The 26,499-nt window shown below is 50.1% G+C and overlaps 1 protein-coding gene across 4 annotated transcripts in view; it reads right to left on the bottom strand.

Annotated features, from left to right (window-relative positions):
* Positions 1-21,992, bottom strand: part of CDC42BPG (CDC42 binding protein kinase gamma) — a 65,148-nt gene extending 43,156 nt beyond the window's left edge. For all 4 annotated transcript variants that reach the window (XM_073351939.1, XM_073351941.1, XM_073351940.1 and 1 more), the window contains exon 1: positions 21,656-21,992. In XM_073351939.1, coding sequence (XP_073208040.1) covers positions 21,656-21,812 — 157 coding nt within the window. In that variant the 5' untranslated portion in view covers positions 21,813-21,992. The remainder of the gene's footprint in view (positions 1-21,655) is intronic.
* Between the last annotated feature and the right edge of the window lie 4,507 nt (positions 21,993-26,499).

The following is a 26,499-nucleotide window of genomic DNA, read 5'->3' as shown; positions in this document are numbered from 1 at the left end:
CAATCTCTTTGGTCACTCGATTACAGACCTAAAGGCAAAAGTGGCAATTCTTCAACAAAAAAACTTCAAAAAGACTCCAATGAGAGACTGCTGAATTGGAATTAATTTGCAAAACTGGATACAATTAATTTAGGCTTGAATAAAGACTGGTAGTGGATGTGTCATTACACGAAGTAAAACTATTTCCCTATGTTTATTCCCCCCTCCCCCCGGACTGTTCCTCAGATGTTCTTGTCAACTGCTGGAAATGGCCCACCTTGATTGTCACTACAAAAAGTCCCCCCCCCCCCCGCTCTCCTGCTGGTAATAGTTCACCTTACCTGATCACTCTCGTTACAGTGTGTATCGTAACACCCATTGTTTCATGTTGTCTGTGTATATAAATCTCCCCACTGTATTTTCCACTGAATGCATCTGATGAGGTGAGCTGTAGCTCATGAAAGCTTATGCTCAAATAAATTGATTAGTCTCTAAGGTGCCACAAGTCCTCCTTTTCTTTTTTGGTTTAGTTTCAGTCTCCAGGGAAGGGATTTAAGCTAACCCCCAAAAAGCCATTCTTCTATCAACAGAAGGCATGGTCTCCACCCAGCCTGTGTCCTGGTACATATAATTATGTCGGCTAGGGTGTGATTTGTTTAGTTGATATCATTGTACTGGTACAACCCCTAGCGGTTATGGCTGCCCAGATTGCGATGCTTTCTCTTTGCAGTTTGAAACTAAGCTGGTAGCTGTTTGAAAACAGCACTGGCTCATGAAAACCAGATGCATTATGGGATAGCTGGAGAAGACTCATGGGAGATCCAAAGATCCACCATGTGAAAAACCCCAGAATGCAGAGAGCCCATCAGTGGAACATTGCACCCTGGGGATAACTGTGTGCTTACTTACATACACGTAGTTTTGTGGAGAGACAAGATTTACTAGTGTCCTTAGCTGACCCCATCTCTGTAATATCTAAGCACCTCACCCATTTTAATGCCTTCATCCTCACAACATCCCTGTGTGTAGCACAATGCTCTTATCCCTATTGTACAGGTGGGGGAAACTGAGGCACGGAGTGGCTAAGTGACTTGCCCTACATCTCATAAGAAGGCAAGCCATTGAACGTGGGTCTCTTAAGTCCCAGGCCAGCATGCTAACCATCCGTACATCCACCCCCATGGGGTTATGCTGGAGTAACTAGAGCTGGATAACTGGTAACACTTTCCCTAAGTGAAGCTGCTGCAACTTTCCCATTTAGACAAGTTCTACATCTCCTTCACAGCCGAGTTACTAACTGCAGCCACAAGCCCTCTGATCAGTTCTCCTCCTCCAGCCAGGCCAGTAGGTGCCTCTCAGTCCCTGGTGTCTGTGCCAGGCTGTGGATTTGGGCAGCAGGCGCTGAGAAGATGACAGGACGCTTGGGCGTCGGGCACACCCAACACCCACCCCCCGGGCACCATGCAGCATGTTAATGAGTGGCTCTCTGAGGTCAGGAGGGGCGTGAAGCCGTCGGCCTGCTGGCAAATGCAGAGCAAACCACAGCCCTGCCTGTGCCTGGGGAACATTGCTAAAATCTCCCACGTTGGCAGCTCCAGCAAAGGACAGCCATATGCTTATGCAGCTGAGTTAGGATGCAGGACATCTGCAGTTGGTTAGGGCACTAGTCTGCGACCTGGGTTCGATTCCCGGCTGTACCACTGACTCCCTGCATGACCTTAAGGAAGTCATTTCTCCCCTCTGGGCTGCAGGTTGCCCCTCTGAATAGTGCACCCTTTGTCCATTCAGGCTGTGAGCTCTCCAGGGCAGGGACTGTGTCTCACTGTGTGTCTCTGCAGCCTGGCACAATGGGGCCCCAATCACTGGCGGGGTCTGTGCAAGGCCCAACAAAATAGGGAAGCAGAGGCACAGAGAGGGGAAGGGACTTGCCCAAGGTCACAGAGAAAGTCGATAGCTGAGTTGGGAACTGGAGCCAGGTTTCTTGCATTTCAGGCCAGGGGCCTGGCCACTAGGCCACACTTCCCCTCCACCTTTGTTCTCTCACTCACTCACTCCGTGTTCTCTTCCACTTCTCTCACCGAAGCCCAGATCCTCCCCCAGGGGAGTCAGCTGCCTACGTAGCTCAGAGGCCCTGGGCCGGAGACACTGTTTGCATCACTGATGCTATATAAAAATAAGGTGTGTTAGTTTCACAAAACCAGCTTGCTTTACCCCCATTACCTTGCGCACTGAAGGACAAACGTTGCTAACCAACACTTTGAACTCCTCCAGCTCCTTTTTAGCGGAGAATCAGAGCCCTTTGCAGCCTAGCAGTATATCCATTAGGGGAAGGGAAACAGTCAGTGTAAACGGAGGCATGGGGCAGCGAAAACTGATACGCCCAAGGTCCATCCGTGGATGGTAAACCTCTCTAGAGTGATTGTTAATGGCAGCAGCATCTGTGTGTTGTAGCTGACAGTGCAGAAGAGAGAATTGTAAATAAAACTCAGGAGTCCTCACTACCACTCTGCCTTCTGTAGACACCTCCCAGAGAACCCAAGAGTCCAGCCTCCCAGCATGCCCTGCTCTAACCACTGTAGACAGCACTTCCTGTCTCTTCACCACCTGCACCCTGTTCCTCAGGCCTTATCCGCGCAGGAAATATTTTACCAGTTATAGTTTATCAGTCCAGTCACATCTGTAGAATCCCCATGGGGACACTCCACACAAGAGTGGCATTTTAGGTTTTAGCTTAAACCCCTTCCGAAGTGACATTAACTAACCTGAAAAAAGTCCCTCATACTAGAACAAGTGTGTCTAGCTTCACAGCATTCAAGGGACCATAAGATCATCTCATCTAACCTGCATATCCCAGACCAGAGAGTTTCACCCACTTGTTCCCCATGTACTGAGCCCAATAACTCATGACTGGCTAAAGCATCTTCTAGCGAGGCAGCCAGACCGGACTTGGAGACACCAGGAGACTGAGACTCCACCACTTCCAGTGGTTAACTACCTTCACAGGGAAGCATTGCTGCCTTATTTCTAATTACAGCATGTCTGGCTTTAACTTCCAGCCATCGGGGCTTGTTCTGCCTTTCTCCGCTGAAGAGCCCTTTAGTATCTGGGATTTTTCCCCCTGTGAAGGCGCTTTACACTGGGAGCAAGTCACCTCTTGATTGTCTTTCTGCTCTCACTGGCAGGCGTTTTCTACAGCCCTTGGGTCATTTTTGTGGCTCTTCTCCACACCCTCTGATTTTTCAACATCCTTTTTAACCAGACAACACACGTGAGGCTAAACCAGCAGAACTGTATTGGTTAAAATTCACACCTTCACTTACACCCTTCTGGGTGTCAACAAAGCTGTCGATAAAACAGTTCCAGGTCTCCCACTTCCTACAGCTGCACAGCTTCCTTTAACAGTGATTCAGTTATTGAAAAGCTCTCCACCAGGTCGTCAACGCTCCTGCATCACGGTGCTGGAATGTCTGGCCGGACCAGCCAGTTCATTCCTGGCTTATCATTATTACTGGGAGGTAGAACGCTGACGTAACATGCTCCCCCATCAGTCACAAGGCTGAGGCGGCACGTGGGGGAGTGGGGTTTCCTGTACGATCAGTATTACACTAGCCCATCGCAGCCCTGACCAAGATTGGTGATCCCCCATTGCACAGATTCCCATTCACTCACTGGGTGGCCCCCAATGAAATTGGGGACCCTGTTACATAGACATTCTCCAACAAAGATTGCGCCCCCACATCATGCACCCCCCCTTCCTCCCCAAGATCATGGCTTCTCAGTCATATCAAACCGTTCCTGCCCCCAAGACTTTACACTCTCCCTAGACAAAAGAAGGATTCTTCTCCCCGTTTCACCAATGGGGAAACAGATGCCGAGAGGAGGACTGTGTAGCCCCAGGCCATGTAAGAAGCCTGTGGCAGAGCAAGGAACTGACCACAGGCCTGTGTGACTTACCCACAAGACAACCCTTCTTCCTGCTGCTGTGCTTAGACCGCGATCCCAAAGATGGCAAGAGAACTCAGGAGTCCTGGCTCCCAATCCCCCTGCTCTGACCACTAGACCTCACAGCCCTGATACCTAATCTCATGCTCTAACCACAAATTGCTGCCACTCGCACATCCCCTCCCAAGCTGGGAAGAGAACCCAGCAGTCCCCATTCCCACTCCTCGCTCCCCTGGTGCCACTAGGAATGAACGTAGGAGTGCTGACTCCCCGGCCTGTATTTTAACCACAGCTCCATTTCCCTCTCCCTTCTCTGCACTTACTCTTCAAGCCACAATAACTTTCAGACTAACCAAACACATTCTAGGGCAGTGAGCCGCTATAGCTGCCATGTTGTTAGCGGGTAAGTTAGAGGCTTTGGCAGAGTCCTGACTCATAAGAGCAGCACTGACTCCTGAGGGTGCCCCGATGACCAAGCCCCAAGCCGGGGGGCGGGGGGGAGGTTACAGTGTGACTCACATGTGCTCTGCTCTGTACAGTTGATCATTAACAACCCCCTTCAATAGACATTTAGCAGCTCGAGGCTTGACGCTGCCATCCTAGTGCGCATGTCTGCACGGCTGTGAGATGGAGCCTTAACACAGGGCTTCCTGCAATGACGTGCATTGAGGAGAAGGATTCCATACCACAAACACCCCCATTACACACCCGTTACCGGCCCTTTCTGCTGGGTGAGGAAAGTGAAGTACACACATGTGCATGCTCTCACACTAGCTGTGTATACATATATACACGCACATGGCCATGCTCCACCCATTACATAGGTATATCCACACACGCCAGCTATCCACACACGTACATACACACACCCCACCTATCCACACACGTGCTCACGTCGGCTACGTACACACACATCCCAGATAAGTATTCTCACTAGCTCTAGTCTCTCTCTCTCTCTCTCTCACACACACACCCAACTACTTCAAACAGTGAACTTTGGACCCTAAGGAAAACAAAAACACCCTAACACCCATCTGAGACATGCACCACAATTCAAAAGCCTCCACAGGGGAAGGTTGGCTCAGTGGTTAGGACACTAACCTGGGCCTTGTAGGATCAGGATTCAAGTCCCCACTCTGCTACAGACTCCCTGTGTAACCTGGGGCAAGTCCCTTCCCCCTTTGTGCCCCAGGTTCCCCTCCCACTCTATATTCCAAGTGAGAGCACTGCTGGGCAGGGATGGTTTCGCTGGATGTGTGTACAGCGCCTGGCCTGATGAGGATCCCATAACAGGCTCCCACTCTTGGTCTTTCATGTGCTATCGTAATACATCTAGTAGGTTAGCTACACTTTTATTAACCTCCCTAAATGGGACATTAACATAGTGACAAACAGCTGTTCTCAGCGGGTCATGGGCATGAGCAGCGTGTGTTATAAACACCTTGCACAAGGGGTTAAAGACAGCGATAAGGAGCTGGAACAATCAATCAGCTATTCACTGAAACAGCTAGTGATTTATTAACCCTCCACCCGCCTGTTTTGAAATGGAACTTGAACATGAAGTGTTGGCAAAGGGCCCCCCCATTTCCTTTCTCACTGCAAATCCAGGAGTGCTCCAGCAAATTCAGGGCAAGGCTGAGGCAAGCCAAACACTGGATGTAGCTAGAGCCAGACGGGCGATGGTTAAAAATTGGTAGTGTCCCTTTTTAACAGCTCAGAGTTTGCAGGAAGCCTCAGGTCTTTTACCAGTCAATCAATCACTCCACAGAGACAGAGCCCTCTGAAATCAACAGGCGTTGCTGGATCCAAAAATTACCTACCAACCAAGACTCCGGCTAGGTTACCCTGACGACAGGAACAACACAACACACACAGTTGACACTTGTGCTAATTTTTTTTAAATTTATTAGCTATCATCCCCACTTAGCCCAGGCAGTTACTGACTGATAGCAAAAAGTACAAGGAGATGTTTGTGTTGCAGCAGTGCCTAAGCGTCTGATCTGAGACTGGCTCCCCCACCATGCCAGGTGCTGTACAGACACTCCCTCCTGTCCCGCCACCAAGAGCTGGGGGCCCTAGGGGTGCCACGTGCTGCGCACACACCCCTAACCAAGATTTGGGGAAATCCCCGCCCCCCACCCTCAAGCTTTGCTGCACAGACACAATGGGTGACCAGCCTTGCCTTGAAGAGCTCACAATTCAAGCAGATGGGGTGCATAATCTGTCCCTATTTTACGGACAAGGGAAACAGAGACCCAGATGAAGTGACTTGGCTGAGGGTTCCCCAGAACTGTGCGGTAGAGCCAGACCTTGAAGGCAGGTGTCATGCAGGCTAGTGTAGTGCTCTCACCATGAGTTGTTCTGACCTCGGAGATGGTGTTAAAACAAAACAATCCAGGGATTTGGGGTCTGGGCAGTGCTCCCCAGGACAGGGGCCCTGATCTCCTCTGGGCCCTATTATAGTGCAGGCAATGATACAGATGCTGTAAATGGGGCCTCACCTGGCAGGGGGCAGCACCTGGCCCAATAGCAGGGCCCCCCAGTCTGAGCTGGAGCAACAAGGCAGTACCATACTACTAATGCATACCGTATAATGGGCCCCTCCTCTCACTGGGACCCCCTAGGCATTACCATAGTACTATTAATAACATACACATGTCATAAAGGAACTCTGATCTTGGTTGGCATCTCTTGGCTGTACCTTACTACTACTGCTCATGCACCTGCCATAATGCACCCCCGCCCCAAATCTGGATCAGGGTCTGTGCAGTGCCTGGCCCAACAGGGCCCCCTGCCTTGTCTCATAGGGCTTCCAACCCCTGCTGTCATACAAACCAAGGCGCAGCAAAAATGAGGGGATTTCAAAAGCTATTTTTAAACAGCCTATCACCTCTGAAATACAGCTCATGAGCTGAAATAAATCAAGTTTCTTGTCAAGTTAGTCTCTCAGGTATCTGCTGTGGTCCCAGGGAGAATATGCCCTGCCCCCAAAATGATTACCTTATACTTCTTGTTAAAGTTAATTTCCTGCCAAGTACCAGGCATGGTTTTCTGAAGTTTTTGGATCCTACAGCAAGATCAAGTGCTTTACCTAACGCAGCCAGCGCCTAAACCTGAAAAACAAGACCTGTGCTGTTGGGGAGCGTGAGTAATCGTATTTCCACTGCCTCGCAAGAAGGAGACAGAGAGGTAAGAGTTACATCATAGATGTTTTTTAAAAAGGCTGCTCCAGCCGAGAGTTTCAGACAGGAGTGGCAGGTGGCATGTAGTGAGATGCTGCCTTGTATGACTGCGATTCTTAGATCCTTTTCTGGTGTATTACTGTGGTAGAAAAAAGCAAAAAAGTCTTGTCTCCATTGGGCGATTCGATGGGCTGCTGGAGATCTTCAGAGGTCTGTCAAATAAGGAGCCAAGGGAGCAGTAGCTAGATTACTATACGCATTGCAATGGTACCAAGGAGCCCCACTCATGGACCTGGACCCCCTCGTGTCTAGGATTGTGCAATCACAGAACGAGAGGTGGTCCCTGCCTCAAAGAGATTTTCTTAGATCGATTTAAAAGTGCTGTTCTTCCAAACAAAATAAAAAAAACAAAACACCCAAAAATCTCCTGAAGATTGAAGCAGACAGACAGACAGACAGAGACACACACGAATCTCTACTGTGGCCAATTTAGTTTCTGCGCTAGGAGAGACAATACGTGGTTTTCCTCGTATTGGTCTACATCAAGCCAACACTGAACAAGAGCGTTCTCCATCCTATGTATTACAGGAGTAGCAGAGGCAGGATTAGAACCCAGGTGTCTCAATTACTAGTCCAATGCCCTAGTCGCTAGCCGAGAGTGTGTGCCTTCTCTTTAAGCCAGGGGTAGTCTATTTTTTGTCAAAGTCCACACTTCTTGGAGCAAGGTATTGTCATGGTCCAGACTCCAGAGAAAATAATAAAAACCCAATAATTATCATAAGTAAATAAGATTTCAGTCCATTCAAAAGCATCTAGCGGTCTGGATGGGGCCTGCCAATTGACGACTCCCGCTTTAAGCCCTTGTCCACCTACAGTAGTTGTATTGCTTTAACTCTGCTGCTGTAGTTGAAGTGGCACAATGCACCTGAAATAGCCAGAGTTTTACTGTGATCAATGTACATATACGAGGACAATTATTCCCATGGAGCAGTGGTTTTCAAACCGGGGCACACGTACCCCTAGGTACGAGTTCTCATCAGGGAGTAAGCACAAAAAAAATCCTGTAATGGGGAACAATGCATTTTATTTAGTAAGACTTGGCAATGGAATTGTAGGTATCTCAGCTGGGGGTATGTAGTAGACTACATTATTTGGCAAAGGGTACACAGCCTACAAAGTTTGAAAACCACGGTCATACAGGAAGGGGAATAAGCTAGACCAGTCTAAGCCCTGGTCTACACTAGGACTTTAGGTCGAATTCAGCAGCGTTAAATCGATGTAAACCTGCACCCGTCCACACGATGAAGCCCTTTTTTTCAACTTAAAGGGCTCTTCAAATCGATTTCCTTACTCCACCCCTGACAGGTGGATTAGCGCTCAAATCGGCCTTGCCGGGTCAAATTTGGGGTACTGTGGACACAATTCAACTGTATTGGCCTCCGGGACCTATCCCAGAGTGCCCAGTGTGTGTGTGTGACCCCTCTGGACAGCACTCTCAACTCAGATGCACTGGCCAGGTAGACAGGAAAAGAACCACGAACTTTTGAATCTCATTTCCTGTTTGGCCAGCGTGGCAAGCTGTAGGTGACCATGATGGAGTCCCAGAATCGAAAAAGAGCTCCAGCATGGACTGAACGGGAGGTACGGGATCTGATCGCTGTGTGGGGAGAGGAATCCGTGCTATCAGAACTCCGTTCCAGTTTTCGAAATGCCAAAACCTTTGTCAAAATCTCCCAGGGCATTAAGGACAGAGGCCATAACAGGGACCCAAAGCAGTGCCACGTGAAACTTAAGGAGCTGAGGCAAGCCTACCAGAAAACCAGAGAGGCAAACGGCCGCTCCGGGTCAGAGCCCCAAACATGCCGCTTCTATGATGAGCTGCATGCCATTTTAGGGGGTTCAGCCACCACTACCCCAGCCATGTTGTTTGACTCCTTCAATGGAGATGGAGGCAACACGGAAGCAGGTTTTGGGGACAAGGAAGATGAGGAGGTTGTAGATAGCTCACAGCAAGCAAGCGGAAAAACCGGTTTTCCTGACAGCCAGGAACTGTTTCTAACCCTGGACCTGGAGCCAATACCCCCCGAACCCACCCATGGCTGCCTCTTGGACCCACCAGGTGGAGAAGGGACCTCCGGTGAGTGTACCTTTTAAAATACTATACATGGTTTAAAAGCAAGCATGTGAAAGGATTAATTTGCCCTAGCATTTGCTGCTCTCCTAGATGTACTCCCAAAGCCTTTGCAAAAGGTTTCTGGGGAGGGCAGCCTTATTGCGTCCTTCATGGTAGGACACTTTACCACTCCAGGCCAGTAACACGTACTCGGGAATCATTGTACAACAAAGCATTGCAGTGTATGTTTGCCGGCTTTCAAACAACATCCGTTCTTTATCTCTCTGTGTTATCCTCAGGAGAGTGAGATATCGTTCATGGTCACCTGGTTGAAATAGGGTGCTTTTCGTCAGGGGACATTCAGAGGTGCCCGTTCCTGCTGGGCTGTTTGCCTGCGGCTGAACAGAAATGTTCCCCGCTGTTAGCCACGAGGAGGGGGGAGGGTTGAGGGGGTAGCCACACGGTGGGGGGAGGTAAAATGCGACCTTGTAACGAAAGCACATGTGCTATGTATGTAATGTTAACAGCAAGGTTTACCCTGAAAAAGAGTGTAGCCACTGTTTTATAATATGTGTCTTTTTATATACCGCTGTCCCTTTTTTTCCTCCACCAGCTGCATGTGTTTCAGTGATCACAGGATCTTCTCCTTCCCAGAGGCTAGTGAAGATTAGAAAGAAAAAAAAAAACACACTCGTGACGAAATGTTCTCTGAGCTCACGCTGTCCTCCCACACTGACAGAGCACAGACGAATGCGTGGAGGCAAATAATGTTAAAGTGCAGGAAAGCACAAAATGACCAGGAGGAGAGGTGGCGGGCTGAAGAGAGGGCTGAAGCTCAAATGTGGCGGCAGCGTGATGAGAGGAGGCAGGATTCAAGCCTGAGGCTGCTGGAGGATCAAACCAGTATGCTCCAGTGTATGGCTGAGCTGCAGCAAAGGTAGCTGGAGCACAGACTGCCACTACAGCCCCTGTGTAACCAACCGCCCTCCTCCCCAAGTTCCATAGCCTCCACACGCAGATGCCCAAGAACGCGGTGGGGGGGCCTCCGGCCAACCAGCCCCTCCACCACAGAGGATTGCCCAAAAAACAGAAGGCTGGCATTCAATAAATTTTAAAGTTGTAAACTTTTAAAGTGCTGTGTGGTATTTTCCTTCCCTCCTCCACCACCCCTCCTGGGCTATCTTGGTAGTCATCCCCCTATTTGTGTGATAAATGAATAAAGAATGCATGAATGTGAAGCAACAATGACTTTATTGCCTCTGCAAGCGGTTAGCGAAGGGAGGAGGGGAGGGTGGTTAGCTTACAGGGAAGTAGAGTGAACCAAGGCACGGGGGGTTTCATCAAGGAGAAACCAACAGAACTTTCACACCGTAGCCAGGCCAGCCATGAAACTGGTTTTCAAAGCTTCTCTGATGCGTACCGCGTCCTCCTGTGCTCTTCTAACCGCCCTGGTGTCTGGCTGCGCGTAACCAGCAGCCAGGCGATTTGCCTCAACCTCCCACCCCGCCATAAACGTCTCCCCCTTACTCTCACAGATATTGTGGAGCGCACAGCAAGCAGTAATAACAGTGGGAATATTAGCTTCACTGAGGTCTAAGCGAGTCAGTAAACTGCGCCAGCGCGCCTTTAAACGTCCAAATGCACATTCTACCACCATTCTGCACTTGCTCAGCCTGTAGTTGAACAGCTTCTGACTACTGTCCAGGCTGCCTGTGTATGGCTTCATGAGCCATGGCATTAAGGGGTAGGCTAGGTCCCCAAGGATAACTATAGGCATTTCAACATCCCCAACAGTTATTTTCTGGTCTGGGAATAAAGTCCCTTCCTGCAGCTTTTGAAACAGACCAGAGTTCCTGAAGATGCGAGCGTCATGTACCTTTCCCAGCTATCCCACGTTGATGTTGGTGAAATGTCCCTTGTGATCCACCAGAGCTTGCAGCACTATTGAAAAGTACCCCTTGCGGTTTATGTACTCGCCGGCTTGGTGCTCCGGTGCCAAGATAGGGATATGGGTTCCGTCTACGGCCCCACCACAGTTAGGGAATCCCATTGCAGGAAAGCCATCCACTAGGACCTGCACATTTCCCAGGGTCACTACCCTTCATATCAGCAGATCTTTGATTGCGTGGGCTACTTGCATCACAGCAGCCCCAACAGTAGATTTGCTCACTCCAAATTGATTCCCAACTGACCGGTAGCTCTCTGGCGTTGCAAGCTTCCACAGGGCCATCGCTACTCTCTTCTCAACTGTGAGGGCTGCTCTCATCTTGGTATTCATACGCTCCAGGGCAGGGGAAAGCAAGTCACAAAGTTCCATGAAAGTGCCCTTATGCATGCAAAAGTTTTGCAGCCAGGCGGAATCGTCCCAGACCTGCAACACTATGCGGTCCCACCAGTCTGTGCTTGTTTCCCGAGCCCAGAATCGGTGTTCCACAGCATGAACCTGCCCCATTAGCACCATGATGCATGCATTGGCAGGGCCCATGCTTTCAAAGAAATCTGTGTCCATGTCCTGATCACTCACGTGACCGCGCTGACGTCGCCTCCTCACCCGGTATCGCTCTGCCAGGTTCTGGTGCTGCATATACTGCTGGATAATGTGTGTGGTGTTTAATGTGCTCCTAATTGCCAAAGTGAGCTGAGCGGCCTCCATGCTTGCCTTGGTATGGCGTCCGCACAGAAAAAAGGCGCAGAACGATTGTCTGCCGTTGCTCTGACGGAGGGAGGGGCGACTGACAACATGGCTTACAGGGAATTAAAATCAACAAAGGGGGTGGCTTTACATCAATGAGTATTTCAGGCAGGACTTCATGGAGGGTTCCAATAAGAAATGGTGCACCTAAGTAATTGTTCTTATTGGAACAAGCAGGTTGGTCTGGCCTCTGATTGATACATGGCTAGATTTACCTCGCTGCACCTTCTCTGTGAGTGACTGCAGTGTGACCTAGAGGAATGAGTCCCCTAGACGGGGGAGGGGGGAAGCAAATAAGTACAAAACAAATCTGGTCTATTTCTTGTTTTGATCCACTCCATCTATCTTTTACATCTTTGGCTGGCAGCAGATGGTGCAGAAGGACTGCAAGCCATCCACATCTCTTGCCTGCCTGGCAGAAGATGGTACAGTACGACTGCTAGCAATCCGTGTCGCCTGCCTGCTCACCATAAGATGGTTCAATAGGACTAACTGCAGGACTAAAGAGAACGACCTGGTCAAGTCATTCCAAGCCGCTGTCTGCCCAGGCGCTCCTGGCCGACGTGGCCAGGAGCACCTCAGACATGACGATGACGGCTACCAGTCGTACTGTACCGTCTGCTGCCACTAGGCAATGGGTTGATGCTGCTGTGTAGCAATGCAGTACCACACCTGCCCAGGAGACATAGGGTGACGGTTACCTGAGCGGGCTCCATGCTTGCCGTGGTATGGCGTCTGCACAGGTAACTCAAGAAAAAAGGCGTGAAACGATTGTCTGCTGCTGCTTTCACGGAGGGAGGGAGGGAACGGGGGCCTGACGATATGTACCCAGAACCACCTGCGACAATGTTTTAGCCCCATCAGGCATTGGGATCTCAACCCAGAATTCCAATGGGCAGCGGAGACTGCGGGAACTGTGGGATAGCTACCCACAGTGCAACACTCTGGAAGTCGACGCTAGCCTCGGTACTGTGGAAGCGCTCCGCCGAGTTAATGCACTTAGAGCATTTTCTGTGGGGACACACACACTCGAATATATAAAACCGATTTCTAAAAAAACGACTTCTACAAATTCGACCTAATTTTGTAGTGTAGACATACCCTAAGGCACAGGGCACCCGCAGAACAGAGAAGGAAATCTTTTCTCCAGTGCACAACTGGCCAAACATAGCTGGGATTTTCTCACCTTCCTCTGACAGATCAAAGATCAGCGACAGCTGGAGACTAGTCAAAATAGGGCACTGAGGTGGTCCAGAGAATTCACTGGCTTTGAGGCTTGGTGGTGGATCTTGCTCCTGTGCTCAGGTTCTAACTGATCAGCAGATTTTGGGTTGGGAAGGAATTTCTCCCACATCAGATTGGCAGGGACGCGGTGGGCAGGGTTTGTCTTTCTCTGCAGCATAGAGTGGGGGTCACCTGCTGGGATCATCTGGACATGTCTCACCTCATTGATCCCCTGCCATAACAGGGGCCTGAGACATTGGTGGTCTCTCCTGTTCTGGGCCCAGGGCTCACAAGAGGTCAGGTGCCCAAGGACTGAAATGAGTTAGTCTAACTAAAGTCATTGAGCTAAGTACAGAGGTAGCTGGGTGATGTTAAAAGGGCCTGAGATACACCCAAGATCAAACTCGATGACCTCATTTTCCCTTCTGGCCTTAAACTCTGAAAGAGCATCCACGCTAGGTGATGTCATGGTATGTCTCTCTCTCACACATACCCCCCCAGCCACCAGCGTGAAATGTGTGTGTAGGCCAGGCCTGAGCAATAAGATTGTACAACTAAGTTTTTCCTTTAGCCAATTGAAGGCTCCAGTCCTGTATGTGTTTAACCTAAAGCACAAGCCTCATCCCCTTGCTTCCCCTGTGACGACACCCCTCTTTCAGGGACCAGGTCTTCGATCCACAATGGCTTCGTAAACTAAGGGTACCATTCTCGACTGGGAGGGCAAATGGGCCCCAGTTCAACCCCCTCCCCCGGGGTTAAAGAACCAGCAGCTGGAGTGGAATTAAAATTCACACTGGGAATGCAGAAGCAAATTCTGTCTGTTGGATACCCAGGGAAAGGGGGATTCCCCAGTCACCTGCAGAGCTTTTAAATCAAGCCTCGAGGTTTTGTCCCTAACTTGATAGATCTGGGCCCCTCGCCAGCTTGTTGGCTCAACACAGGAAGCATCAGGTGTTCCGGCCAGGGTGATACATGAGGCCCAATTAGATTATAACAACCCCTTTCTGGACTGGAAGTTAATTAATTGTGAACTCTGCTTGGATTGGCAGCTCTCTGGGACAGGAAGTGCTTCTCGGTAGGAGGCTGCACAGAACCTAGCCCCATGGGGAAATACCTCTGTTGGCAGGCAGGTCTGGGAAGTGTGTAGCACAACAGGGACAGCCCCATGCTCTTAGTCAGCTGGAACAGGACATCTCTCCCAATCTCAGTGCAGGGGTCTAGGCAGCAACTGGCCCACCCCTACTGTCTGCCCCCTCCCCCCCAATCTTCTGGGGCCTGAGGTAGTACTGGCCTACTCAGAAGAACATCTGGTATCTAATGAGGTTACTGTAGCTCAAAGCTAGGATTGCAAAAGCTGTGAAGAATGTTTGGAAAATGTCAGCCATTTGCAGAGGAGAATTTAAGATGCCTGAGGAAGGAGGCAACTGGCCTGAAGCTTTCGGAAGACCTTGCTTTTGACTAACCTGAGGTTTTCCAAAAGCGCAGTCGCACTCCTTTTAAAATAACTAAAAAAGTGTGCTAGGTTAGACTAAACATGCTGCTGGGCCAGAGCAGACTAGTGTGAGCTCTTTGGGACAGGGACCATCTTTTGTTCGGTTTGTACAGCACCTAGCGCAATGGGTCTTGGTCCATGGCTAGGGCTGCTAGGTCTGACTGCAGTATGCATCAAGACAGAGCCATTATGGATAGAAATAGTTTTACAACTGGAGGTGTTTTCACCGCTTATCACACATCCCTTAAAGCCCCAGTGCTCATGCTGCTTTGCTTACAAAAAGGAAGGTGAAGGGCTGACTTGATCCCAGTCTAGCAGTACTGACATGAGGAATCCAAATTTGAAAATGTGCTCCTCAATCTAGCAGACGAAGGTCGAACACAACCCAATCGCTGGAAGTGGAAGTGAGACAAATTCAGAATGAAACCAGGTGCCCATTTTAACAGACAGGATAATTAACCAAGGGCTGTGGTGGATTTACCATCACTGGCAATGTTTAAATCAAGACAAGATGTATTTCTAACAGAGCAGTCCTAGTTCAACCAGGAGTTATTTCAGAGACATCCTAGGGCCTCGGGTACACAGAAATCAGACTAGAAAACCACAATGAGCCCTTCTGGCCTTAAAAATCAGTCAGAAGTTATGCTTTTATTTTTGAATGGCATTATTTTGACCCAAAAAGTCAATAGCTTGATTATCTGCCTGCTTCTCATTTCCTCCAAGTGAGGAATTTTAGATGTCTGTTACAATTAAAGGACCCAGATCTATTGTTAGTTATAATTGTGTAATGTTGCAGCAACAGCAGTGTTCGTCTGTGGATCTCAAACCACTTCACAAAAGAATAACAGGTTGCCCCATTTTACAGAGGATGAAACAGCAGCAGAGAAAGGGGCAACTGACTCACCCGAGGGCACCCAGCAGGCCATGGACTAGAACCCAGGTCTTTGCGTCCCAGTCTAGTGCTTTATCCACTAGGCAACACTGCCTCTGGAAGCATAAAGCTGTTGCAACTCTATTAGGCTAGGCACCACACAAACAGAAGATGGCACCTTCCCCAAAGAACTTACAATCCAAGTGCTAACCTTCACAGTATTAAAGGGGTTTATTGTTTCTGAGGTGCTGAATACTTAGAAACCCCATTGAAGGGATTCCAGAAATCAGGATATCTGAATGTTGCCAACACTAAGCATTCAAAACTGGGAGTCAGCCTGGCCCGAAACCATGACATTATCTTAAAGAATCATGCGATTACTCTTTTTTTTTTAATGAATGTTGGGTTCTTTTCGAATTTGTCTCCTGTGGTTTTGAGCTTTAAAAGGGGCACACTCTCTCCCCTCCCCATCTCCTCATCCACAATCTGCAAAAATTAAGGTGAGTCTCACACGAGCTGGGGCTTTAAGGAACACATTAAATTCCACCAAAAATCATAAGAGCTGTCCCTGCTGTAATTCACACACCTGTAATATAACAGCGCCTAGACCCCTTGACCAAAAACCAGCCCCACCATCACACCTGGCACTGGGCAGATATGTAGCAAGAGACAGGCCCTGCCCCAAAGAGCTCACAGTTTAAATAGACAGAGGGTGGGATGGGAAACAGACACCAAGAGGGGAAGGGACTTGCCCAGGGTCACACAGCAGGCCAGTGCAGAATTAGGAATGGAACTCACATGTCCTGTCCCTTGGCCACGTTTCTTATCAGGGTTCCCCTTTGGAGTGAGTATAGGAAAGAATAATTCTCTGCACCACAGGAGCCACTGGCTGAAATTCTATGGCCTGCGTTATCCAGCAGGCCAGATTCCCTAAGCCACCTCCTCCTCCTCCCCCCATCTCATATGTTTTGAACAGCAGTGAGATTGTTAACAATGCTGATCTCTGAAGTACCATTGCTGGCCAACCGAGCTAGCAGGCAGTATCCAGAGCTATCGTTTCAGGCTCTCTGCCAACTCAGACTGCACCAGATCATATTTTCAAGGTTCTCTGTGCAACTGTAACTAGAGTAGCAAGAGGACACCATAGACAATAACCAGTTCTGTCCACTCCCCCCACAGCTAGGCCTAGCGCACCCCTATGGGCATAATGTCTCCTTTAGGACACACCTGACTCAAGTCACAAAGCACTCCCCCAACCTACATAAATCCATTAAAAATCCCCAACAAGCCCTGTCCTAGCAAGTGCTGAATGGAAATTTTCCAAGTTTTGTGTTAAAACAAAAACAAAAAACATGAACATGAAGTGTTTTGCAAATTCACCCCAGGTTTGACTGTTTGTCACATTGCAGGCAGGGTCTCTGTCAGATCACCCAGCAGGCTGCTGAGGAGCCAGGTTTCCAGGCTCTGCAGTTCTGGGGCAGCCTCACCATCTGGACTGCCCCAGACTGGGGATACTTGGGCTTCCAGGCAATGGAGGGGGAAGCCTGAGGACACCAGTTCTAACTGGGGCTCAGCTCCCACCAGGGAGCCTGGAAGCCCTTGCTCTAGCCAGGGCTTTCAGGCTCCCTCCTACTAGCCAGTGTCCTGGGCACAGCTGGCTCCCCAGACAGCCCAGGGAACCAGCTGGCCTGGGAAGTCCTGGGGCCCCAGAACCATAGAAGATACACCTGGGAGTGGCAATCCCCAGGGTCCTCAGCAGCTGCTCACATGATTCAGGTCAGCTTCACCCAGGTCATTCAGTGGTGGAGAGTGAAACTGACAAGAATCACATCAGTTTCCCCTGAGCACCTGCTGGCATAGGTATTACCTTTTGGAAACAGTGTTTAGGTACTTCTGAAATTAATGTTTTCAGCAAGTCTGACATGTCCTGCAAACCAGAAATCCCAAATTTCAGCTGGCTCTCGTGCTAGGGCAATGGTATTGCAAACGGGGTAGACACACTGTCACAGCCAGACATTAGGGCCTGATGTGGATCTCACTTTCACACAGGAGGAGGGCACAGAGTCAGGCCTTCTCACTTTGAATCTCTCCCACATTTTTCCTTGTGAAGAAAGGACTTAACACAAAAACAAAGAACACGGAAGCAGGATCATTCCCCCCACCTCCAATCTTCATTCCTGCAGCATAAATCACTCCCAGCATGGAGAATACACGTAAGCAGTGGGAGTGGATGCAAACTCACACAGCACAGAGATTCCTGGTTTCCTGCAAAGCAGCTCTCAAGGGAGTGGAAGGAGAGAACACAGCACTTTACAATTAGCTAATGAAATATCACCCACCCTTTACAGCTGCTGAATGATCAGCCTTAGTTTTACAGGGGAGGGGCAGACCCAGGGGTTAGACCTGGGAAGATAGGTATTGCCAGACAGGATCAGAGCAGAGGGCTGTCTAACCCAGAACTTAGATCATCATAATTTGGGGACAGGAAGTTGTTGTTTAGTGCTTGTACTGTGCCTAGCACAGCAGAGCCCTTGCCCATGACTGGGACTTATAGGCACTATAGCAATACAAACAACCAGCAGCTAACGTTTCAGAGGAAGATGCAGAAATGCTGGAGTGAACCATTGTAGGATAATATATTCCTAATGAATGTCTCCTCCTGATCATGAATAACTAGAAGACAAGCTTAAACCTTGAAGTTTAATATCCTTGCCAAAAGTTTGTTAACATTAGCTATAACTAGATATTCTTGTTATCCATAGAACCTGTCCAATCCCTTTTTGAAGTTTGGTAAATTCTTGGCCTCAGTGACTTCCTGTGGTAGCAAGTACCATAATCTAAAAGAAGTACTCTATCCTTTGATCCATTGTGAGTTTCATAAAATCATAGAAATGTCAGGCTGGAAGGGACCTTGAGGGATCATCAAGTCCAGCCCCCACACTGAGACAGGATCAAGCAAACCTAGACCATGCCTGACAGGTGTTTGTCACAACCAGTTCTTAACCTCCAGTGACATGGATTCCACAACCTCCCCTTGAAGCCTGTTCCAGAGCTTAACTCATCTAAGAGTTAGAACATTTTTTCTATTTGACCTAAAATCTCCCTTGCTGCAGATTAAGCCTGTTCTCCATGTCCACGAAAGGTAGGACAAGAAATAATACATTAAGGGCTGTTTTAAAGAGGATGGTGAAGACTTATCAGGTCCCCACTAAGTCTCTTCTCAAGACTAAACACCCCAAGGTGTTTTTATTAAGCCTTTTCTCACAGGTCAGGTTTTCTAAAGACTTTTACCATTTTTGTTTCTCTCCTCTGGACTCTTGCCAGTTTATCCACATCTTTCCTGAAGCCTGGAACCCCAAACTGGACACAGCACACCAGCTGAGGAGACTTCCCCAGTGCCAAGCAGAGCAGGATAATGACCCCCACCATGTCTTACATACAAGACTCCTGTTAATACACCCCAGAATAATATCAGCTTTTTTTAAATATATAAAAAACACACAACTGCACCACTGTTGGCTCATTCAATTTGTGATCCACTATGATCCCCAGATTCTTTTCCTGCAGTACCAATGTCTAGCCAGCTATTTCCCATTTTATAGCTGTGCATTTGATTTTTTTTCCTTCTCAAAGCGTAGTGCTTTGCACTTGTCTTACTGCTACCTTCAGATTTCACTGTGGGCCCTTATTCTTGTGCTATGAGGCCAGGAGATGCTGATCTCCCGCCATTTATTCGTTGATAGACTTATCTCAGGAGGCTTGGTCTGTAGTGCAAGAGCAGCCATCCTCCGCTGGAGTGATGAACTACAATGCACCCTTTTTACTAGGGCCTACAGGCTGCAGCCAGCCTTGGGGCCAGATCCACAGCTGGTGCAAATGAATGTACCCCTGTGGGCTTCAGAGATTGGCAGCAGGTGGCAGGACACAGAGACCCCAAGCAATAGTGATACTGCGGCCAACCCATTACAGTAGATGTACAAATGACTGCAGCGCTTTGGTTCTGAGACTTGGCAGCATCCCTCCCCTGTCCTATTTCCCACTGTGTTTAGACCAAGCGTTGGGGCAGGGACCTTCCTTTGTCGACAAAACAGCTTGAAATGGCCACTTAGTTATTTGGGGGCTGCCCAACTGGACGCGCCTTAAATGGACCCCTTCCGTCAGGCTCCTTTAAGGAATGTCTGTGTGCACCCCGAAATCCTTATGCACTTCAGAAAATTTGAGCCCTCCCATCATTTGATCTGTATCTGGAGCATGAGAGGGACCAGTCTGCTGGGAGCCAATAGACTGGTGGTGTATAGGCCAAGCAGGAAATTTACAAGCTTTTTACAGGCTCTGGTATCAAATGTGTAGGTTTCCTTCTGTGAGAAAGGTGGCCAGATGCTACAGCAAAGGGTCCATGAGAACACAGCTGGATGATTAGAAGGCAGGAATTCTGTATTTTTAAATAAAGGCAGCAGGTGGATTTTTGAGCACTTAAAAAAACTGGCTGTTAAACAGCAAGAATGTCTCAGCCTGAACTAAAATGGAGTTCCTGCCACACTATGACAAGGATATTCATAGATTCAGGCCAGAAGGGACCATTGAGTCTGACCACCTATATAATATAGGCCAGGGAATACCACAACAGTTAACCCTGTACCAAGCCCCATCACTTGTGTTTTTCTTAGAGATCTACTCTAGGAATGATTTTGGGGCTGTTCTCTGGCCTGTGCTATCTATACAGGAGGCCAGACCAGATGACCACAATGATCCCTTTAGGCCATGGAATCAATGGACCTACATTTGATTGAAGCATCTTCTAGCCGGGCAGCCAGTCTGGAGTTGGCGACATCAAGAATCCCTCCCCCACCCTTTGCTTTCAGAGTTTGGTCCCTGAGAAACATTGGAGCCTTATTTCTAACTTGAATGTTTCTGACTTTAATTTCCAGCTGTTGGTTCTTATTCTACCATTCTCCACTAGCTTAAAGAGCCTTTTAGTACCTGCTGTTTCCTCTCTGAAGATACTGGTACACTGATCAAACCACCTCTCAATCCATCACCATCCTCCAAAACAGTGCCACAAATCTGGTGCTGATGGGCGTGCGGTTAAGGTACCGGAGACTTGAGTTCTATCCCCAGCTCTGCCACTGACTCTTGGTCTCACCATGAGCAACACACTACAGCCTCTCTGCCTCCATTTGCCCTGTTTGTAAGTGGTTCACTAGCCAATAGATGTTTTGAGGATAAACCAGCCAGATCAAGAGTCTCCGATACTGTAGTGACAAGGGCCCTGCCAGGCTGGGGTGGCACAGGGCAATTGACCAGAACTGCTAGTTCAGAGTAAGAGTCAACTATTCCACAGTAACTATTGTGCTTTAAATTCACACCCTACCTTACTCCAGAATAGCTTCCTTGGATTGACAAGCCCCAAGCACCTAGTAGTGATCCAGACTCAAGCCAACTGCTTGCGGGGGCCTGCGTGACATGAGTTTTCCAAGTCTCAGGCTAGTCCCTAGTGGGTCATTTCATGTCCCCCTCCCCAAATAAAATAAAATAAAAATAAATAAATAAAAGCAGCTACTTTTGCAATCAGCACAGACCAGGGGGAGGAAGCAGGGAGGGAGGAAGCATTGCAGGGAGCGGTGTGTGTTTGTTGCTCACACCTCTGTTTCCTCCTCCTGCCCCTTAGTGAACAGGGGTAGGGGGTACTCAGATGAGCACATTGCACCCCTGCTGCACACAGAGTAAGGGGGCACTCAAGTACAGCCACTCCTGCCTTGCCCCAATCCACCACAGGGATACCCATTACACAAGGTGGGGGCACCCCTAGCCATCACATATGGTGGGGGGAAGTCCTCTCCCCTTTCTGACTTTCCAGTATCCCACCCTGCATTGCAGAGTGCTGGAGGCAGTATATCCTGCAATTGCAGCCCAGGGTCAGCTCTCCCCTTGCACAGGGTTGGGGGCCCTTTGTCCCATTGCACCCTGGGGGTAGCCCCCCCTTCCTACAGCTCCCCTCTAATTGCACAGGGCCTGGGGTGGGGCTTACAGGACAGGCTTCTTTCCTTCACTGCAAGGAGCTAAAGGGGCAGCCTCCCCTATCACCTGGGACTGTAGGGGCAGGAGGCCCCCCTCCTTTCCCAGCCCCCACTGCACTGCGCTCTGGGGGCAGGAGACTCACCCCACGCCAGGAACTGCTGCACGCTGCGCTCCCGCCGCAGGGGGGCGCCGCTGCACTCCCGGTACAGGCACAGCAGCACGTCCAGCAGCGACTCGAGCCCGGGCCCCTGCAGCAGCTCCCGCAGGCCGGCCAGGCGCCGCTCCACCGGGCTGCACATGCTGCCCCACTCCGGCCGCTCCAGCCTCGCTGCCTGCCTGCCCTTCCCCACTCCCCGCAGCCCGGGCCCCGGCCCCGCCCCTGCCGGCCGGCCCCCAATGGGGAGGGAGCTACCGACACCTGGGCCAGGTGGGGAAGGGGCGGGGCCAGCTGTGCCAGATGTGCTCTGACAGCTCCACGCCCCCCCGAGGCTGGGGAAAGACAGGAGAAGGAATGGAGAGGGACAGACGGATGTGTAGGGAGGCGGACGGACAGATAGGAGCCGGGCGGGGGGTGGGGGTGGGAAGAGGAGAGAAAGATGTGCATGGGGAGGAATGGACAGATGGATGGCAGGAGAGAGGGGCGCACGTGCAGAGGGATGGATAGATGGAAGAGGGCAATGGAAACTAGAGGGGGTGGGCAGGGGGATGGCTGGAGAGCCAAAGCTGCGAACAGGGAGAGGCTCAGGGAAGCCTGGCTCAAGAGAGGGATGAAGAGGAGCGACAGCCAGCCAGGGCTAGGGGTGGATGGACAGACAGGAGAGTCCCTGGAGGGAGAAAGGAAAAGAGAGGAGGAGAGAGATTAAGATTAGAATGAAAAAGAGGAAGATGGCAGGAGCGAGGTATGGCATATGCTTGTTCTCCCCACCTCTGCTCTGCCATGGAGGAGCCAGCCCACCCCCCCACCCATGAGGGCCAGGCTGAGATAGACCCCCGCCTCCCGGGGAACCCAGATGAGACCCAGCAAATTCATCTCACACTAGGTCAGGAAGCACTGAAAGAAACTGGTGTTGGACTGTGACCAGTCTGGGGCTGGGAGCAAAGTGGAGGGTCTCAGGCAGACCCCTCTCAGCTCCCCACCTGGGCAAGGGGCAGACAGCTGTTCAGCTATTAAGGCCAATGCAGCCCTCTCTAGCCCCTATCCTGCTACTGCTAGAGCCCACAGTGTGTTCTCAACCCACAGCCTACCATGGGCTGCTTGTGACCCAATCAGCACACATTTGTGGCCCATGTGACATCCTCAGGGCCATACAGATTAAAACAGAAACCTGCGTATGTGGCTCACAATGGTAAATAGGCAGAGAAACACTGGCCTAGAGGCACTAACTGGCACTTAGTGCCCCAAGGTGGCATGTACATTATCATCAAGGCAGCGTCTAAAGAACCCTAACTCGGATCAGTGCCCCAAGCATGCCATTCGAGCTCGCAGTCTGAACAGACGAAAGGGGGGAGGAGAAATAGCCATTGTATGGCGGAGGAAGGGAAGGAGAGAGGGACTCATTTGAGTTCTCTCAGGGCATCTGGGGCAGAGCCAGGAATAGAACCCAGGTGTCCTAGGTTCCAATCTCTTGCACTAGCTCCTAGGCTCCATTTTATATTGTGAAAGCACCTAGAAGCCACAACAGAGACTGGGGCCCCTCAGGGTGCTAAGTGCTGCATAGTCTGCTCTCCCCAACCTGACTGGGGTCCCCCATCACACCAAGCTGCATAGGCCCAATAGCAGTGAGATTTCCTTACACAGTTTAACCAGAGGCCATGGTAGGGATATGGGGTGGGGAGGTGGAGAAGCTTACATGAAGCAGCACTACCCCCTGCTGGATGACTGAATTAAAGGCAGATTATTGGATTAAGACCAAGCTAACCCAAGGAAGCTCAAGGGTCTACTCCAAGCCCAGACTCCACCCCCCTCCCAACCGGCAATTCGAGGAAGTGAGAGAGACTTCTCCCTGCCATCAGGGCACCACAGCAGAAAGCGACCAATGAATGCTGTGCCCAGTCATTAGGAAACAGGGCATGATGCTAGAGCAGCACCAACTGATACCATTCCCACGCAGCTCATCTGACCCAAAACTCTGTCTGGGAAGGCTCTACAGCGAGGTGGCAAAGTCTCCTCCTAGTGAAAGCAGTGGGCTGGCAGTCAGGACTCTGGGTTCTATTCCTTCTTTCACCAGACACTGGCGCTTGTCTTCAGGCAAGCCACTCTCACTGCTGCCATTGATAATTATACTTACTCACCTCACAGCAGATGCTGCAAAGCTAGATCTAATGACTAGGACACCCCTCACACACACCAGTGCTAGGCTTCCCTACAAAGGCCTAAGGAGGCTAGACATAAGGTCAGCAAAAAAAACCACCAATCAGGGACTCAGTTCAGCTGACAGTAGGAGGTGACAGTCAGCAGCAGGGAAGGGGTTAAAACTTAAAAGCACATATTAGAATCTCTTATCCTACAGCAACTCACTAGCAGTTTTGGATTGTAGAAGCAATCCAGCCTTGAGCAGGGAACCCCCCCCACACACACAAAATACCAGCCTAGAGAATACATGGGGAATTCTGGCCTAGGAAGTGACCTCACCAAATTAGTGAAAATACCTCATTCTAAGAGCTTCCCCTCTGCATAAAATTCCACTGTTACAAAACTTCCCCCATTCCAAAGTGGGGCAAAAAAGCTGAAATTTCAGAAAGTTTCCTACAAAACGGATATTTGATTCAGGACCATCACCATGTGTTTCATCTCAAAAGTAAAAGGACTTTTTGACTAATGTAAACAATACACATACAGTACTGCCTGTTGAAAATTACAGTAGAATCTATTTAAAATACTAAAGTCTAAACCCAATTAGAATGTGGGGGTCTCCATGAGTTTGACTCTCCCCCCATCCCTCCACTTCAACAGTTGGTGAAACAGACATTTCCACAAAGCATTTTGATTAACCTGCACTTGCATGGAAACCTTGAGAACATCAGATGGCCAAGAGGGGAGAGATCATGCTCTCCCATCTTCCTCTGCTCTCTAGGCCTGTCCCCACCCCAGACTCCCAGTGGGTGCAGTACAAGCAGGCCCTTTTATTTTCAACAGGAGGGCCCAATCCTGGATTCTACCCTCCTTCAGTTGAAAAGCCCCCACTGAGTCAGAGTGGACCTCTAAACTCTGCAAAGTGCGGCACTTCACACATCCCCCACCCACTGTTGTTCAGGGCTGCTAGTGCCAAACTACCCCCACCCCACCCCCAATATCAGGCCCTAAAGCCATAATTCCCTGCAGAGAAGTGGCAGCTGCATTTCAGCAAAAAAGGGGCACAGAGACCCTTCCACCTTAACACCAGCATCCAGGGCTGCATGCCAAAGATGGCATGACTTGGATTCTGCAGCTCTTAAAGGAGTGAGCTTTGACCCAGAGTCTCCACCCTCTTGGATACTGGCTGTACAGGGCTTCTGGAACAGCTGTGCAAGTACCCATTCCACCCAGCAGAGGGCAGCAGCATCCCACCCTCCCCCCATTTACTGTATTCCATGCAGCAGGATCCAGTCTCATTACATGCAGCCTCCACCCCCTATTTGTTCCCACATTCCACCCAGCAAAGGGCAGCTGCATCTTGCCCCTCCCCAAAACTCACCCAGAGACTCAACATTGATGCCACTGCCCCCCGCAACAGCTGTGCACCAGTCTCCTCCCCCCCCCCCAGCCCATTACTATTGCAGCCAGCAGCAGGTAGTCCATTCCCTCCCAGCGGGCAGCATCTTCTCCCTCTCTGCCCCCCCCACCCCAGGCAGCAGCTTCTCCCCCACTGCCATGTGCCCCATTTCCCCCCCCCCCCCCCCGGCATGCAGACTCTCACCTTAAGTAGGTGTGGATCCTTTCCCTCTGATAGGAGGAAACTTTTCTCTCTCCCCAGGAAAAGTGAGACACTACCCCCACTGCATAGCAGCCCCTCCTCCCCACACACACAACCTGCCAGCCACCTGTTAGAATGGACAATTGGTAACAATAGGAGCTAGGTGTTGAAGGGATCAACACTCTGGGACTGGGCCCAGGGAAGCCTACTGAGTAGGATGCAGAACAGATCTCATAGGAAAATCCCAGCCCCTCCACCAGCTAGGAAGGGAGGGAAGCTGTGGGATAGGAAGGGCATATGCACACAGGCACTTGATCATGCCAGGAAGTAAGAAGATGCCCTGGCACAAGCCCTGAAGGTCAGGAGCATCAGCAGCTTCCTCCTGTAGGTAGACAACAGCTACTGTTTGCTTGCAAACAGACACTGCCTAAAGTCTGTCCCTCCCCAAACCACCCAGGCTCCTGTACTCCTACCCCTCAACGCCACAACTGTGCCGGAGCCTGCTCCTCAGCAGATCCTGCTCTTGTCTGATCAAGTTTCCCCACCCTTGAATTCTTCCCTCCATCTCTGTGCTGTATCCTCTTCCCCACTCCCCTTACTGCTCTCGCCCAGTGGAATCTTCACCCCACTACAGGGGCTGGAACACGGTACAACAGCTGCATTCAGGAGCAGAGTTAACTGTACTTAAGGAGTGATGCACATTTCTCCCTGGGGTACATTGCACAAGGGAGAGGCAAGGTAGCCTTGTGATTAAAGGCCCTAGACTGGCAGGCCAGAGAACTTGGTTCAAAATCCCAGCTTCCTTCAGGCAACTCTGGCTCAGTTTCTCCCTCCCCCGCCAAATCTGTAAAGTGGGTGAAGGAATAATCCTCCTTCCCTTGTATTTAGGCTGCAAGTAGCATCTCAGCAGTTAAGGTATCAGACGCAGGACACACTGGTTCTATTCCCAGCTCTGCCACTGACTTTAGTGGAGTCTCTCCTCCTTCCTCTTCTCCCCCCTCCTCCCCCCATAGTAACTTTCTAGCTGGTAAACTAAGCCAAGTACATGTCAGCTAACCCCCATTTCTCTTTATAGGGAGCAATACACAGGCCA

This window comes from Lepidochelys kempii, chromosome 7 (genome assembly GCF_965140265.1).
Source record: "Lepidochelys kempii isolate rLepKem1 chromosome 7, rLepKem1.hap2, whole genome shotgun sequence".
NCBI lineage: Eukaryota > Metazoa > Chordata > Testudines > Cheloniidae > Lepidochelys > Lepidochelys kempii.
Note: the sequence above shows the minus strand (reverse complement) of the source record. Positions and strands in the feature narration are given on the sequence as shown.